Source organism: Rhododendron vialii, chromosome 1a, assembly GCF_030253575.1.
Source record: "Rhododendron vialii isolate Sample 1 chromosome 1a, ASM3025357v1".
Taxonomy (NCBI): domain Eukaryota; kingdom Viridiplantae; phylum Streptophyta; class Magnoliopsida; order Ericales; family Ericaceae; genus Rhododendron; species Rhododendron vialii.
Genome location: NC_080557.1, coordinates 35,245,905 through 35,260,501, shown reverse-complemented (window position 1 = coordinate 35,260,501; position 14,597 = coordinate 35,245,905). Strand labels below are relative to the sequence as shown.

The window sequence follows — 14,597 nt, the reverse complement described above, 5'->3', positions numbered from 1 at the left end:
ATGAAAGCGTAACTTAAATTAGTGTTTAGTAATTTTTTTAGTGACTTAGTAGCGTAGGAGTAGCTTCTTCTCTTTTTTTTTGCCTTTTGATCATAGTAGTTAAAAATGGAGAAACCATTATGCCCAGATAGAGATTTGGGAAGTTCTTCGTAATTCAAAAAAAAAAATTTATCATATCAACTGGATTTATAAAGGAAGGATTTTGGGTGGGGTTCTATGATAGTGGGATTTTATGACGAGGATATGTGCAATACTGCAATGTACACGGAAAACACATTTACTGATTATCTGACGCTTCATGGAATGCATTTTTAATTGTAGACGAAAATATTTATTTTGTTTTTGAATGGTTGTGGTAATGTCTTACTAATGGACCATGAAAGCGTAACTTAAATTAGTGTTTAGTAATTTTTTTAGTGACTTAGTAGCATAGGAGGAGTTGTTTTATTTCCTCCTTTTGATCATAGGAGTTAAAATGGAGAAACCATTATGCCGAAGTAGAGATTTGGGAAGTTTTTCCTAATTCATATTCCCTCCGTCCCTAAATAAGTGGTCGGCGCGCAAAACTAGACTTTACCAAACATGCACATTTTTTATTAAAAAAATTAATTTTTTTTGACAATCTAATAGAACTCATTGCTATCTATTGATTTGTGAAAAAAAAATAACTTTTTTAACGAAACAAATGCAACTTTTTGAAAGCCTAGTTTTGCGCACAGAACACTTATTTAGGGACGGAGGAAGTATTTTTTATTTTATTTTATCATATCAACTGGATTTATAAAGAAAGGATTTTGTGGGGGGTTCTATGATAGTGGAATCTTATGTCGAGGATTTGTGCAATACTACTATGTACACGGAAAGTTGCTAAGGGGCATTTTAGGAAAACTAAATGACAAAGGCGAAGTCAAAACAATTTTGATTGCTAGGGAGGACAATGGAGCCATTTAACTATGCCTATAATTAAAGTGCCATGGCAGCAACAAAATGCTCCGTCGAATTAACACCTTCCTTTCGGTTTATTTATCTTTTTGATCCTTAAAGTATTAGCAAATAGCTAATTTCGTTCTCAATCTAAATATTTGTCCAATTTCGTCCCTAACGTTTAAAATGTGTGTCAATTTGGTCCCCACCCTTAACGTCGTCACTCTTGTCCGTTAAAATAGAGGGTATCAGTGGTATTTCACCTCAAAACACTACAACAGATGAAAAAAAAATCCAAAAAAAAAAACCACATTTTTACTCCCATTTCTGCTCTCCTCCTCTACCCGCCGCCGCTCCTCTCACCGTCACCTCCACAACCACATCCATCACCACCACCAGCAGCCGCGGCGCAGCCCACCTCCACCCTCTCAATCAATTACTCCCCACGACGGCGCCACCCCTTTCCAATCTACCTCATCTCCATCACTTATAACAAGAACACTACTGACCCAAACCCAATACTGATCGCAATCAAATCCACTGCCAAAACCCAATTAACCATCAACAACGGCACAATCACCACCACTCCGCTGCCGCCGCCATGGCCGAACCCGACTACGGCGACCCAAACTCCAACTTTCTCTCTCTGACAGCTCTCAACTGGTCACCCATGGAACATCCACTCCCCCTCCAACCCAAATAAAACCCACCTCCCCAAACCTATGGACTTTACCCAATCCCTCTTCCATGCATACCAATTGTTGACGAACTAGTTTTTTCTGGTCCGAAAAGAAGTAGTTCGGAAATTCACTTTGACTAGTGGGTATTGTGCATCTCATTGAGACGATCGTTTTCGTCACTGGAAAAGCCCGTACGCACTGTTTGAAGGGAGCGTGTGGCTGCGGAGTTGCTGGGTTTGTAACAGCCGGACAAGTGACAACCACTGCTTGCAACCACCGGCCCACAAAACCTCTAGCTGCCACGAGCCGGTGACACAAACAGCCAAACTGCCTCCCCGTCGCTCCAGGCGTTCACTGACTTCATCTCCCTTGAAACCCCAAAGTTCTGCTCCAAGATCTTGAAAGTAAATATCTTGTACAATTTCTGGTAATTAGCCCTATATGTATGAGAGGGAGAGAGAATGGGTTTAACGATGAGAGAGAGAGAGAGAGAGAGAGACAAAAAGCTACTATCCATTTGATATTTTTTGGTTTTTTTTTTTCATTTTGTTGTAGTGTTTGGGTGAAATACCACTAATGCCCTCAATTTTAACGGACAAGACGGATGGCATTAGGGGCGGGGGACCAAATTGACACATTTTAAACATGAGGGACGAAATTGGACAAATGTTTAAGTTGAAGACGAAATTAGACAAATGTTCGCACCTTGTAAAGGGCTTGAGATGGTCCTGATGATTTTTCCAGGAAGCTGCTGTTCGCACCTTGTAAAGGGCTTGAGATCCATCGTTACTCAAACTTCCATGCCTTCTGTAAAATCTTCTATAATGTCCATGCCTACTGTAAACTCTCCTATAAAATGTCTGGAGCTGAGCTCTCGGGCAATTCAAGATGTGACACCCTTACAGCACGGAATTGAATTGGGTTACTTTTTGGCAAATTTCCATCCAGTCAATGCACTTACATATAGCAGTTTTCTGCAGTCCATAAGATTTCCCGAGAATGTGGAAACAAATTGGACTAGGGGATAGAAATGTACGTCAAAAGTTGAATTCACTATCAGATTGATGTATGTCATAGTGGATACAAAGCTATTAGAAGCAACTGAATGTGTTGTAGCAAGAAAATTGCAAATTGTTATTAAACAACTTGCTCAAGAACAGATGGCTAACCTGTCACTATATAAGAACTTTAAAAGTTTTCAAAGAATGCAATGATTCTTCTTCAGTGAAATGAAAACAAAAAGGAAATACTGCTAGGATGAACCAGCAAAAACCCTCCAAAACCCGAAATCCTGTGAATTGTGTTTAGGGATCAAGAAACATAAAGGTGACTTTTACTTGCTTTCTGTAATTTACCCTCTGCTGCCAACCAAACATATCAGCACGCTTTTCTCGGACACCACAAACCTACAAAATGTACACAAGAAAGTGTGAACTCAACGGACAAGTCCAAGGAAAGTTCAGTATTCTGGAAAGGTGAATGACTCCAACACTCAGTTATTGTACAAATACCCTCCTTTTTGTCCTTGTTTATACCAATTACGAAGGTACCCATAAAAACTTGGCAAAGAGTGATTCAAGAATTTCTATGTGAATGCAAAGTACTGTAATTTCACATAATAAGGGAAAAACGGCAAAAAAAATTTACAAAATGGGAGTACAAAAATCATTCGCTTTTTGGAAAGCTTTATAACAATGTAATTGTAATCCTTCAAATCAAGAATCCTCCCAAACGCGAGCATGTAAACCCTAGTACTGGCGTTTCATGGAGGTTTATGAAAATTCTCAAACTCAATTTGGTTTGCGAAAGGAAAAGGAAGAGGAATATCATCCAACAAATTGACCAACAATTAGATCCTTCAACTTTTCATTTATCATGAAATTTGAGTGGCTTGTTCTCAGTGAAGTTCAAAAAAAAAAGGGTAGTGATAATGCATAAAAGTCTTGTACATTGCACATGGTACAAGCCTTTTGTGCACTAGAGTTTTGGCACCAACAAAAACAGTTTCGGCATTATCATTTCCCACAAAAAAAAAGAGTTAACAAGATCTCAAATCATCTTTTGAATTGGCACCACGTTGACATATGAAATTCAGCTTTAGTCTAACTGGAAATCAATGTGATAAGAAGACAGTGACATGAAGACCAAGAAAAGAAATAAGAAAAAAAAAATAAAGCAGCAAAACATTAGGCAATCTGGGTTCCAATAACTGTTGTTGGAATGAAAATCTAACTGTTACTGTCAGAGGGAATACCATACCCAAGTTCCCAACCCAACACAAATTTCCACTACTTCAACAAGGTGTTCTTCAGGTATACAGTCCATGGAGTCATAAAGCTCGGCTGTGGTAATGCATACACATCCTTCATTTTCTCATAGATACTTGGAATCGCTGCTGGAAATATCTCCAACATATCGTCCATCGCCGCCCACTGAAGAGTTTTATCACTTCCCTTCTAGAGAGATTGAAAAGATGATTCACAAAAAGGCCACATAAGAGCATCTCCAATGAGAAGCTATTTTTCTTGCCCCAGTCATTATTTGGCAAACGTTCACAAAATATGCAGTCCAATTGTATGTCATTGTGCTTGCCAAAGAATTTTGGCCTAGGAAATGGCTTTGGCAAAGCCATTTGTTGCCGCATCACTATTTTGCATTGACTTTGTGATCCAAATCGCTAGGTGAAGTATTAGAGATCCAATGGTTGTGATGTCTTGTGCCCAAAAATATAGCACCATTGGAGCATTTTTTTTCAAAATTTTAGTTAAATGACACTGTAGCATGCGAAAAAATAGATTTGGTCGTGAAAAAATGGCTCAAACCATTGGAGGTACTCTAACGCATTAAACAACATAAATTTTTTAAAAGGTTACCCGTTTGTCGGGATGATGCCTTGCACACCGAATAAGCCAATAGATTCCTCCAGAGTGTGTGGAGTGGATTAATGCCGCCGGTATATTTGTGACTTTGATGGAACATCACTTGATTCAATGGGTGAGATCTTTCCACAAGTTTGTTACTATCTTATGCCAATCCAACATACTTGGCATGGAAAATTGAGGTTGATCTAGCAAAGTATTTTGAAACGTCTTCAAATCTTGGAGGGAGAATTTTTATGCATTATTCATAAAGTCATCCATCCCCCTCCACTTGAGCTCGGCAAATTAAAATGCTCAGAAGCCTAAATTGAAAGATTCTATGCATTTTTATTTGCTCAGCCCTATTGTTTAAGCTACTGAGCATTTTTACTTGCCAGGCCCCACTATTTTACAAGTGGAGGGAGAGCGATGACTTTATGAATAATGTAGAAAAATTCTCCCTCCAAGATTTGAAGACATTTCAAAATACATTGCTAGATCAACCTCAATTTTCCATGCCAAGTATGCAGGATTGGCATAAGATAGTAACAAACTTAGGGAAAAATCACCCCCATTGAATCAAGTGATGTTCCATCAGAGTCATGAATATACCGGCGGCATAAATCCACTCTACACACACTCTGGAGGAATCTACTGCCTTATTCGGTGTGCAAGGCATCATCCCGACAAATGGGTAACCTTCTAAAGTTTTTATGTTGTTTAATGTGTTAAAGTATCTCTAATGGTTTGAGCCATTTCATGGCCAAATCTATTTTTTGGCATGCTATAGTTCCGCTTAACTACAATTTGGAAAAAAAAAATGCTCCAATAATGCTAAACCTATTTTTTGGCATAAGACATCACAACCATTGGATCTCTTATACTTCTAGAGGAGATTTGGATCACAAAGTCATTCAAATGAATTTCAATGCAAAATAGTAACCTGTGATCTGCTTTTTGGGCTTTGTCTTAGATACTTCAAAATATATATGGATGAAAGTCATAATTTTTCACTTTTCCGATTCGTCTTGACGAATCAATAATCCACAAAAGTTAGGCGCAAAAATGACAAACGGAAAAAAAAAAAATTGAATAAGGACAACAAGAAAAAACTCAAAAATCTTAGCGGAACTTAGCCTCATTAAGAACTTTTATTGTATATTAATGCTAGACCTTGGAGTTTAAAGTCACGACCTCTCCTAACGACTAATATTAACATTCAAAACTTAATTATCTAAATACCTTACCATTAAGAGTAAACGAAATGACCTAAATACCCTTACTTTAAATTATTAGTTTTGTGTAATGACTGATAACATGAAACCTCGTTAGGGAGATAGATTTAATTTAAAAGGCTAGTAAAAGCTCACCTAGGCCAAAAGACCAAAGTACCATAGTCTATAATCAAATTACTAGATTAGTCTTGAAACTTACTAAATTACTATAACACCCTTATATTTTATCTTATTTGCCTTATTATCCCCGAATTAGGTTAGTATACCATGTTATCCTTATAATTAGCCGATTTACCAACTTACCCTTACCCATGGTCAAATTATTATATTACCATTAGGTTTTGATTAAAGATTACATAAAACCCTCAATGTGACAAATTACTAAAATACCCCTATGGTCTACAAATACAACATTTCAATGCCCAAGTTATTAAAAGACACATAACAAACTTATGTGTCAAAACATAATGACCCAAAAGTCACAAGGACAAATCCAAACACTATACATGCTACTTGAACGTTCTTATCAATTGTTGTTCTCATGATTTGGTTACATCTTGGTTTTGAAGTTTATTTTGAAGATATATTGTGGATTGTTATATTGTGGTTTACGATGAGAGAACAATAGATGTTGCTTAAGTTAAAGGAAATTTGATTCAGCAAAGGAGGTTGTGAGATGTGATATTGTTGTGATGCCATGGTTAGCGCTAGGGTTACTAAATGGGCCCTGTGATTTCAAGGTTACCATTTGGGCCTTGGTGGATCATTTGGTTACCTGAATGGGCCAAGTTTGAATTGTGGAGATGGGGTACGACCGTGATAGACGGTAACGTCATGGGCAACTCTAGATGATGATCGTCCCCTTTTTATGGTCTTAAGCGAGACCATTTAGGTAAATAACTTACGTGTGTTCACCTAGGACCCTAGTGCAGGACAAGCAATTGTCCAAGTTGGTCCAAGTAACTCCAAAGTTTCAATGTAATTATTTGTCATGTATGATTACTAGTTACTACATGAACTTACAACTGAGGGGTAGTCAAAACTCCCCAAAACATATGGCTTGAAAGATGCAAAACATGCAGCACAATCATAAATCATCAGAACAGCTGTTTCGATATAATAATTCACCAGCGAAAAAACTCTTCATGGACTTACCAAATCCCCGTCCAGATTTTGAACCACAAATGTCACACTGCCAAGCATCCTGAACAGAAAAAGGACACACCCCTATTTCCTAGTGAGAAATGCCAAAACAAGGATGGAAGGAGAAGAATTCACACAAGGGAGATACACCACAAACTCAGTGATATCCATTGATCCTTCTACTACCATTGTTATTCGCCAATGTCTTTACCACACAAATAATATCAATGGATGTTTTTTTATTTTTCAATGAATAGGTTTCCAAATGTCTAGAGAACATAAAGGGGCAAGCATTGCCTTGTTGAAAACATGGCACAAGGCATTGGTAATTTAGCATTACCTACAACTATCGCAAATCATTTTGTTTTAGGATAGATAAAACTTAAATGCTAGTGTAGCAGATAGCCCTATACACGTGTAATGATATAACTATGAAAAACTTATTATAAATACACCAATAAAGAAATATGCATATCATTAGTTATACATGTGAAGTATGATTTATTATGCATCCAAATCACAAATTGGAAAAAAAGAAACTGACCATGTTAGCCTGGGGAAAAACACCTAGTGAATGATGCCCAACATTATCATAGTGTGACAGGCAACATCTTTTCTTTGCATGCCGAGAGTAATACTCTGTAACAAACTTCCTCCAACAGGCAATAGCATTGGCCTGTTAAGTTAAACATGTCATAGAAGAGTCACAACAAACCCACTTCAGTGAGAGACAAAATCTGAACGTAACTATCCAAGATTGAGTATGATTATAAACAAGACAAGACAATCATGAACTGGTCTTCTGGTATAAAGTGTGAAAACAAAACAACAAGAAAGTAAGATCTGCTAGACGGAGTCCAAAAGAAATCAACTCACAGGAGGGTGTTGCCGCTTGTGGTATTCATACAAGTACTGCATGAGCCGACGTGAACAAACGCTGTTATCATAGGGCCGTTTCATGGAAGACATAGGTTGCATTCCCTGTTGTTAAAGCTGTTGTCTCAACTGCAGCTGTTGTTGTTGCTGCTGCTGCTGTTGCAGTAGGTGGGCTCGCTGCATTGGTGGCATAGACTGCAGAAACTGTTGCTGCTGGTGCCGCAGCCTCTACTGCTGAATCAAAGCTTGAAAATGATTGTGGTTTTGCAATTGAGGATTGTGGTTTTGCAGCTGCATGGAGTCCTGTCTCTGCAGCAGATATTGGAAAACCTGCTGTTGCATGACATCTTCCTGCTTGATATCCAATCGTGGTTTTTTCTGCGTTATTGGGATCCTGACTGAAAAAGACCCAGAGTGGAAAAGTGGGACACCGGGAAGTGAAACCTGGCCCATTCGTGATGTGGGCAAGGATGTAGCACTGGGATTCCCTTGCTGCGGTTGTGGAATCTGTTGGGAGTTTGGATCGTGATTGGAGCTCTGCTGCACTACAGAGGACCCGTCCATGACCGATGAGCCTGAAGTTATATTATTGGATGAAAACGACAAGGGTGATGCTGGAAGGCGCATGTAAGATTCTCCATTGATGCTGGCACTTCTATGCAGGTGGGGACCACCTGAAAGGCCTGAGTTGGCGTCAGTAACCAATGAACTCGCCCCAACACTTGGCCACGAGCTCACCACACTGTTCAAGATCGTATTACTCGCGTCTCCAGAAACGGGCACCAGATTCGAACGTCCAGCTCCTGGAATTGAATTCGATGAGTTCCCAAGAGATGAGCTCAAGTGAGAAGTTCCCAGAGTCTGAGAATTTCCATCTCCTTGGAAGAAGATTCCCAAACTAGCAGAACAATGTGATAACCCTCCGGCCACCCGGGAAGGCGCCATAGGTGGCACCGCCACCTGGCGATCAGATTCTAAATAGCTCTCCAAAGCCAGCCCTTACAGCTATATTATTCTAACAAAAGGATCAAATTTCTCTATGCAGACAGCAATTTAACCTCAAAGAGGGATCCCAAAAACTACAGCTGCCAAATCCCTAACCATGCAATACCCTATCGTTACCCTCCTCTTCCAACCAAATAAAGAGTCAACTTATCCTGAGAGAAACTATTATCTGATCATCACAGTACACCAACAAAATCAGAAGTTCTTTAGGGATCAGACATTTTTTGTTTGACTATTTTAAGTCATCTGTTGGAAATTTGACAGCAATTAATGACAAACTGGAAAACACAACAAACAGAAACCTCAGGGTTCATACCTGAAAACCCTGTGGTTCGCCAAGGTTCAAGGTTTAAGCATGTTCAACCAAATTAGCAGTAAAGAACTTTCAAGCGCGTCTTGATACATGACGTATCCTCCGGATCAAATATTCCTCCAAACCAGCACCTGCTTCAACTATTCTCGTGTGAGGCATTACCTCCACCTTTAAAATCTCCTCCAAAACACTTCTCATTCTAACCATTTCATCCACCTCGCAAATCCTCGGGATAATTTCCATCCAAGTATCAACATGAGGAGATTCCCCAAGGTTCAACATTGTCCCCAACAACCCACAAGCTTCCTCAACCTTACCCACATTACAGAAACCCTTGATCATGGCATGAAACACCGAAAAATGTGGAGAAAACCCCTTGGACGTCATTTCCTTGACATAATTCTCTGCCTCATCATACAAACCCTGCCTACACAACCCAGCAACCAAACTCCTATACGAAACCAGATTTGGCAAGCACCCATTCGAGGGCATATCCTCTAAAACCTTACAAGCATCGAGAGCACGACCTTCCCTACAAAACCCCACAATAACAGTATTATAATGTACAATATCAGGGTTGCAACCCTTAACCTTCATCCTACAAAGAAGCTTGTACGCCTCCTTAAGCTTCTTCTTCCTGCACAAACTATTCAACAACGTGGTATAACTCAATGTATCCGGCACAAACCCCTTATTCAACATATCCCCCAACAAGTCAACAGCCCTGTTCACTTGACTGTTCCTACACAAACCCTGCATCAAAATCCTGTAACTCTCCACATCCGGCATGACATCTCTCTCAGGCATTTGGTTGAACAGGGAGTAAGCAACACTCAAATCCCCGTTCAAACAGAATGCCCTCATCAAGATATTATAAGATTTTGCGTTGGGTGTTACGCAGTAGCGATCCTGAGCGGACTTGAAGAGGTCGAAGGCGGGGCGGAGGAGGTGGCGGCGGGAGGCGAGGAGCTGGAGGAGGAGATTGAGGTGTCTGGGGAGGGGCTTGGCGTTGAGGCGGAGGACAGAGGTGTGGAAGGTGGTTAGGGCTTGTTCGGGGAGGTCAAAGCGGGAGTAGATACGAAGGAGGTGGGAGAGGAGGGAGGGGGGAACAGGGTGGTTTTGGGAGTGGAGGAGGGAGAGGAGGTTGTGCATGAGGGAGAAGTGGCGGTGGCGAGCAAGTTTGAGGATGAGGGAGTGGAAGGTGGAGGGTGGGTGGCGGAGGGTGGGGTGGGTGGAGGTGGAGAGGTTGAAAATTTCAAGGGCTAGGAGGGGGTCGTGTTGGGAGGAGATGAGTTTGTGGATTTGGGACGGGGATGGGGGTGGGAGTGGGGTTTGGAGAGGTGGGGATTTCATGGGTTTTGGTGCTGGTAATTATGGTCCCTGTTTTTTGTCGGTTGTTTTTCGTATTGAGAATATTGATGGGGGCTAGAGAGAGTTGGAGATTTGGAGGCGGAGTGGAATGGTGATGACAGTTTCACAGGGAAGAACTAGGTGGGTGGCCTCGGGCTCAGCAAGTCAGCATGAGTATCATGCCCATCGTTTAATGAAATTGGTGTAATAAAAATCTGCATGAAAGAGATCCAAGTTAAAACTATGGTGAAATAGTTATGGCTTACACATCCCTTGACTATTTCCTAATAGTTCTGAAATTCTCGATCCCAACACCAGGAAAAGGTAAACAGTACTGATCAAGAATGCATAGAATTGTTCCAACAAAAGGCCAGTTCACAAATTAGTAATTTAGTTCACATAAACGAGAGCACCATTGGAGTAAATATCTTAACTGACCATAAAGAAGGCAGGAATAAGATGGGGGGAAACCGAAGCCTGGGTAGAAAAATACTTCAAATTCTCTTCTACTTGTTTGTCTTTTATGAGTATAGCGACTTCCTCAATGCCATTGCACACCTCAAAATCCTATATATTATTGCCAAAAAATTAAATATGCAGGTAGCAAAAGAATTTAATATGCAGGCATTGTAGATAGCAAAATAAATAAGTACATACATTTTCGCATTTCTGAATCCAAACATCTGAAGGACTACTTACATTTTAAGGGCATTTCTACAAGTTAGTTTCATAAATAATAGCTCTACACTGAATCTTAAGACCTTATATTCTGAAAAGGAAGACCGTAGCTTAAGAACTTTATTCAGAACTAATTCGTCTCAGAACTTGTATGGATGCCTCATTTAGTGGTAATGGAAACTTTAAACAGAGAGATGGGACAATGTCTACCATTTGGTTGGCAGATGAATCGAGCATTATTGAGATTAAAGCATCCAGACACGCGTCTTGCTCAAATACTCCTCGTGTGGATAAGATATTCATCAATACCTGCAACATATGAAACCATGTCAAATCTGACATTCCTAATGTGACATGAGAAGAAAACTTCAACAGCAAAGTGTTGAAACTAAGGGAAAGAAAAGATTAATTTCCAAATTAGTACCAGATGTATGCAAAAAGTAGCCATCGAAGAAGTAAGAAATATTTTTTTGTTGGAAATGGCTAGAAGCAGGCGGCAAGCAAAAGCTGCATGACACAATCAGTTGAATGGAGAAACTCAACCAAAGAAGATTATTTTCCATGTTTACATGATTCACAATGATATCCTACAGAGAACTACTTTGCATGGTGGCTACCAGATGTATCCCTGAAATCTTACTCATGTCGAACAACTATCCTGCGTTAAGGGGGCTCAACATTCGACAGGCTTGTGATAACTATGTCACAGCTCATATAAAATGTGATTTCTGGAGAAGAACCAAAACATATTCACATAGCTAAATTAGGGCCAAGCAATGTGGGGCTTATACATTGAATACAGAAATGATGGCTTCTGGCTTCTTGTTTGCACCATTTGATAGGAATGCAACACATTGCCAACCATTACCGAATTAGAAGCCTTCCTTTCCATCGAGTCCTTGAGCAATCTATCATCTTCAGCAGTAAAATGTATAGTTCTACTTCTCTCACATTTGATAAACAGTATGTCCAAAACATTACTTTTTAAGGGGAGGGATGAGGGAAGGAGGAAGAAAGATAAGGGAAGCCGACCCAGTTGTAAACAAGAAACGTGCCTAGTTCGACATTCTTCTTACAATATCCGAACTGATAAATGATTATAAAACAATAGAGACAACAAATAGGGTAACCTAAGAATCTCCATACATATACGTACATATATGTATGCATATTGTTTGTGATGGGGTACACAAGAGGTTAACCTATGTAAAAGTATACCTGGATTGCCTTGTGTTGATGAGCCAGCAGCGTGCTTTCTGTGCAGCAAACAACATCCTTCCAAGACTCGAAGTTGCAACTTCAGAATCAGTTGAAGGTGTAACTATCCTAATGGGTTCTTTGCCAAATATATGATCCAAATTTGCTACCCTCTGCTCCTCTAGCTCTTTTAACGAATGCCGAAACTGTACCGGCACAACTGATAGATACCAAAACACCATGACATCAGCCACGTCCCAATGTCAAACCAAATTGACAAAGTATTTGCACTTCAACAACAGAAACCGTTAAATTACCAATTCTCAAAGGTAAATTACCAATTCTCAACCTTTGACGGCTGACATATAAGCATAGCAGCTATCTTTCAAAACTTCTAAATTTCATCAATCTGAAAACAACACTCAGTTTTGTTGCTGAGAAAACATAGGAAAGCAAAAAAACTTATACCCAGTATTTTCTGACTTTGATTTTCTTTGAGGAGCAAAATGAACAATGATAATCTAATCCAATCATTTTTTTACTTATTTTCACTACTCAGCGAAAGTCAATATGATTGGATCTAATCAAATCATCTTGGCTTGTCTACACTGCAAAATGACAATTTTTCAAATATTGAACCAAATCAACCATAATATTAGATAGTTTCTCTTTTCTGGTATCATAAGTTTCAGTTTCTCTTTTCTGGTATCATAAGTTTGATCTCGGCAACCAAACAATGACGACAGCAAGCAAGCTGTAGCCTGTAACACATCATAAACATGTATTTTCATGATCATCTATCCAAATCACATAGATGCAAACATCAGGAACGAATAAAAAAAATCAGGATCTAGTAAGTAAAACAAATTCACCATCCTGGCTTAGCAACAGAGCAAAACGTCTCCTTTTCCAGGAAATAAAACCAAATTTGCAATCAAGCCGTAACAAATAATTAACAAATACAGAACTAAACATATCGTACCTCCATTCAATTCCAATCACCACAAACTCACTTAGATGCAAACACCGGGCTCTAGTACGTAAACACAAACAAATAGAAAAAGTTTTACCCCCTTGCTTAGCAATAGGGAAAAATGTTGTCTTTTTCAGAAATTAAACCTAGAATGGATAGTTTATCTATTCTGGTGTTTAAAGTTCCTCCTCTCTCTTTTTCTCGACAAACAAACAAGAAACGGCGGCAATCAAGCCACAACAACTAATTACCATACACAGAACAGAACAGAACAGATTGTTTACACATTCGATTAGAATCTGTACAAACTCTTCTAGACGTAAACATCGGGCTCTAGTATATAAACACAAACAAATGGTACCATCTTGGCTGAGGAACAAAGCAAAATGTCAACCCCAAGGAGTTGGCCTAGTGGTCTGACATAGAGGTTTGCTCCCTCCTAAGATCTCACGTTCGAAACCTCTTAGGTGCTATCAACTCCTTTGAGGCTAATTAGAAAGGTTTTTTATGGTATATTTTTCACAAAGAAAGCAAAATTATATCAGGTCAAAAAGAATTACATTACATAAAGTTTAAGGGCAAGAAACAGAAGGGTGTGCCTATTTACCTGAGAATCACACAGAGACGAACCCAATCCAACTCCCAACACTTTCCTTCATGACATGGAGGAACTTTCAAAACTGAAATCAAAATGGAACCCAAAAAAATCAGTTGAGAGCAGAATTTTTAGAAACCGAATTTAAAAACCTGCGATGGTCGCTATCTACAAACATCAATTTGGCTAGGGCAATAGAAAATAGACGAGGAACTAAAAAAAAAAATTTCAAACACGAAAAGTAAGAGTAAGGGAGCCTGAAGAACCCAAACCTGAGGAGAAACCTAGCTTCCATTCGATTCGTCGAAAAAAACCCAACGTCGATGTTGATGTTCGTCGATTTGAAATCTATTTCTTCGAAACGATATTCATCGAGTTGTTAGGATTTGATTCCTTCGCTGAAAGGTAGAAGGAAAAACAAAATTTTGTGATCACAGGAAAGAAGAAACTCTAACCCTCATTCAATTCACTGGCATATTTTGGTGAAAAGGTGCGGTAGATGGAGGGAGGAGAATATGGGGAGAGGATCCGAGTCCAAACGAAGAAGGGGGGGGGCGGGTTGGCAATGGTGCTGGCATGCGAAAACGGTGCCGTTTTGGGGCAAGTAGGTCGTTCCCATTTGTAGGAGTATAATGTAGTAGGAAGAAAAATTAACCTATTTATTTAGGGCATAGCTATTTACAACTACAAATTTTCTATGCATAGTCTGTTTTAAATTTAACTTACAAATCTTATAATAATTTCCTAAATGCAACCTAACAAATATCCAT

At 39.4% G+C, this 14,597-nt stretch overlaps 1 protein-coding gene and 1 long non-coding RNA gene across 8 annotated transcripts; one reads left to right on the top strand and one right to left on the bottom strand.

Annotated features, from left to right (window-relative positions):
* Positions 1 to 2,631: 2,631 nt before the first annotated feature.
* Positions 2,632 to 14,340, bottom strand: LOC131307696 (pentatricopeptide repeat-containing protein At4g01400, mitochondrial). Of its 7 annotated transcripts, XM_058334369.1 has the most exons (12): positions 14,100 to 14,340; positions 13,840 to 13,912; positions 12,598 to 12,668; positions 12,281 to 12,479; positions 11,273 to 11,371; positions 10,878 to 10,951; positions 9,038 to 10,599; positions 7,717 to 8,890; positions 7,385 to 7,516; positions 6,853 to 6,901; positions 3,864 to 4,060; positions 2,632 to 3,010 (listed from the first exon to the last, which is right to left on the bottom strand). In XM_058334369.1, the coding sequence occupies exon 7, from the start codon at positions 10,385 to 10,387 to the stop codon at positions 9,107 to 9,109; it is 1,281 nt and encodes a 426-aa protein (XP_058190352.1). In that variant the 5' UTR covers positions 10,388 to 10,599; positions 10,878 to 10,951; positions 11,273 to 11,371; positions 12,281 to 12,479; positions 12,598 to 12,668; positions 13,840 to 13,912; positions 14,100 to 14,340; the 3' UTR covers positions 2,632 to 3,010; positions 3,864 to 4,060; positions 6,853 to 6,901; positions 7,385 to 7,516; positions 7,717 to 8,890; positions 9,038 to 9,106. The 7 variants fall into 7 exon arrangements, with proteins under 7 accessions (XP_058190352.1, XP_058190330.1, XP_058190356.1 ...); XM_058334347.1 differs by lacking the exon at positions 12,598 to 12,668; XM_058334373.1 differs by lacking the exon at positions 12,598 to 12,668 and having other exon boundaries at positions 3,864 to 4,057.
* Positions 3,017 to 4,405, top strand: LOC131307738 (uncharacterized). The gene is made up of 2 exons (XR_009194208.1): positions 3,017 to 3,528; positions 3,643 to 4,405. It is a non-coding gene; the product is annotated as an uncharacterized LOC131307738 (long non-coding RNA).
* Positions 14,341 to 14,597: the final 257 nt, after the last annotated feature.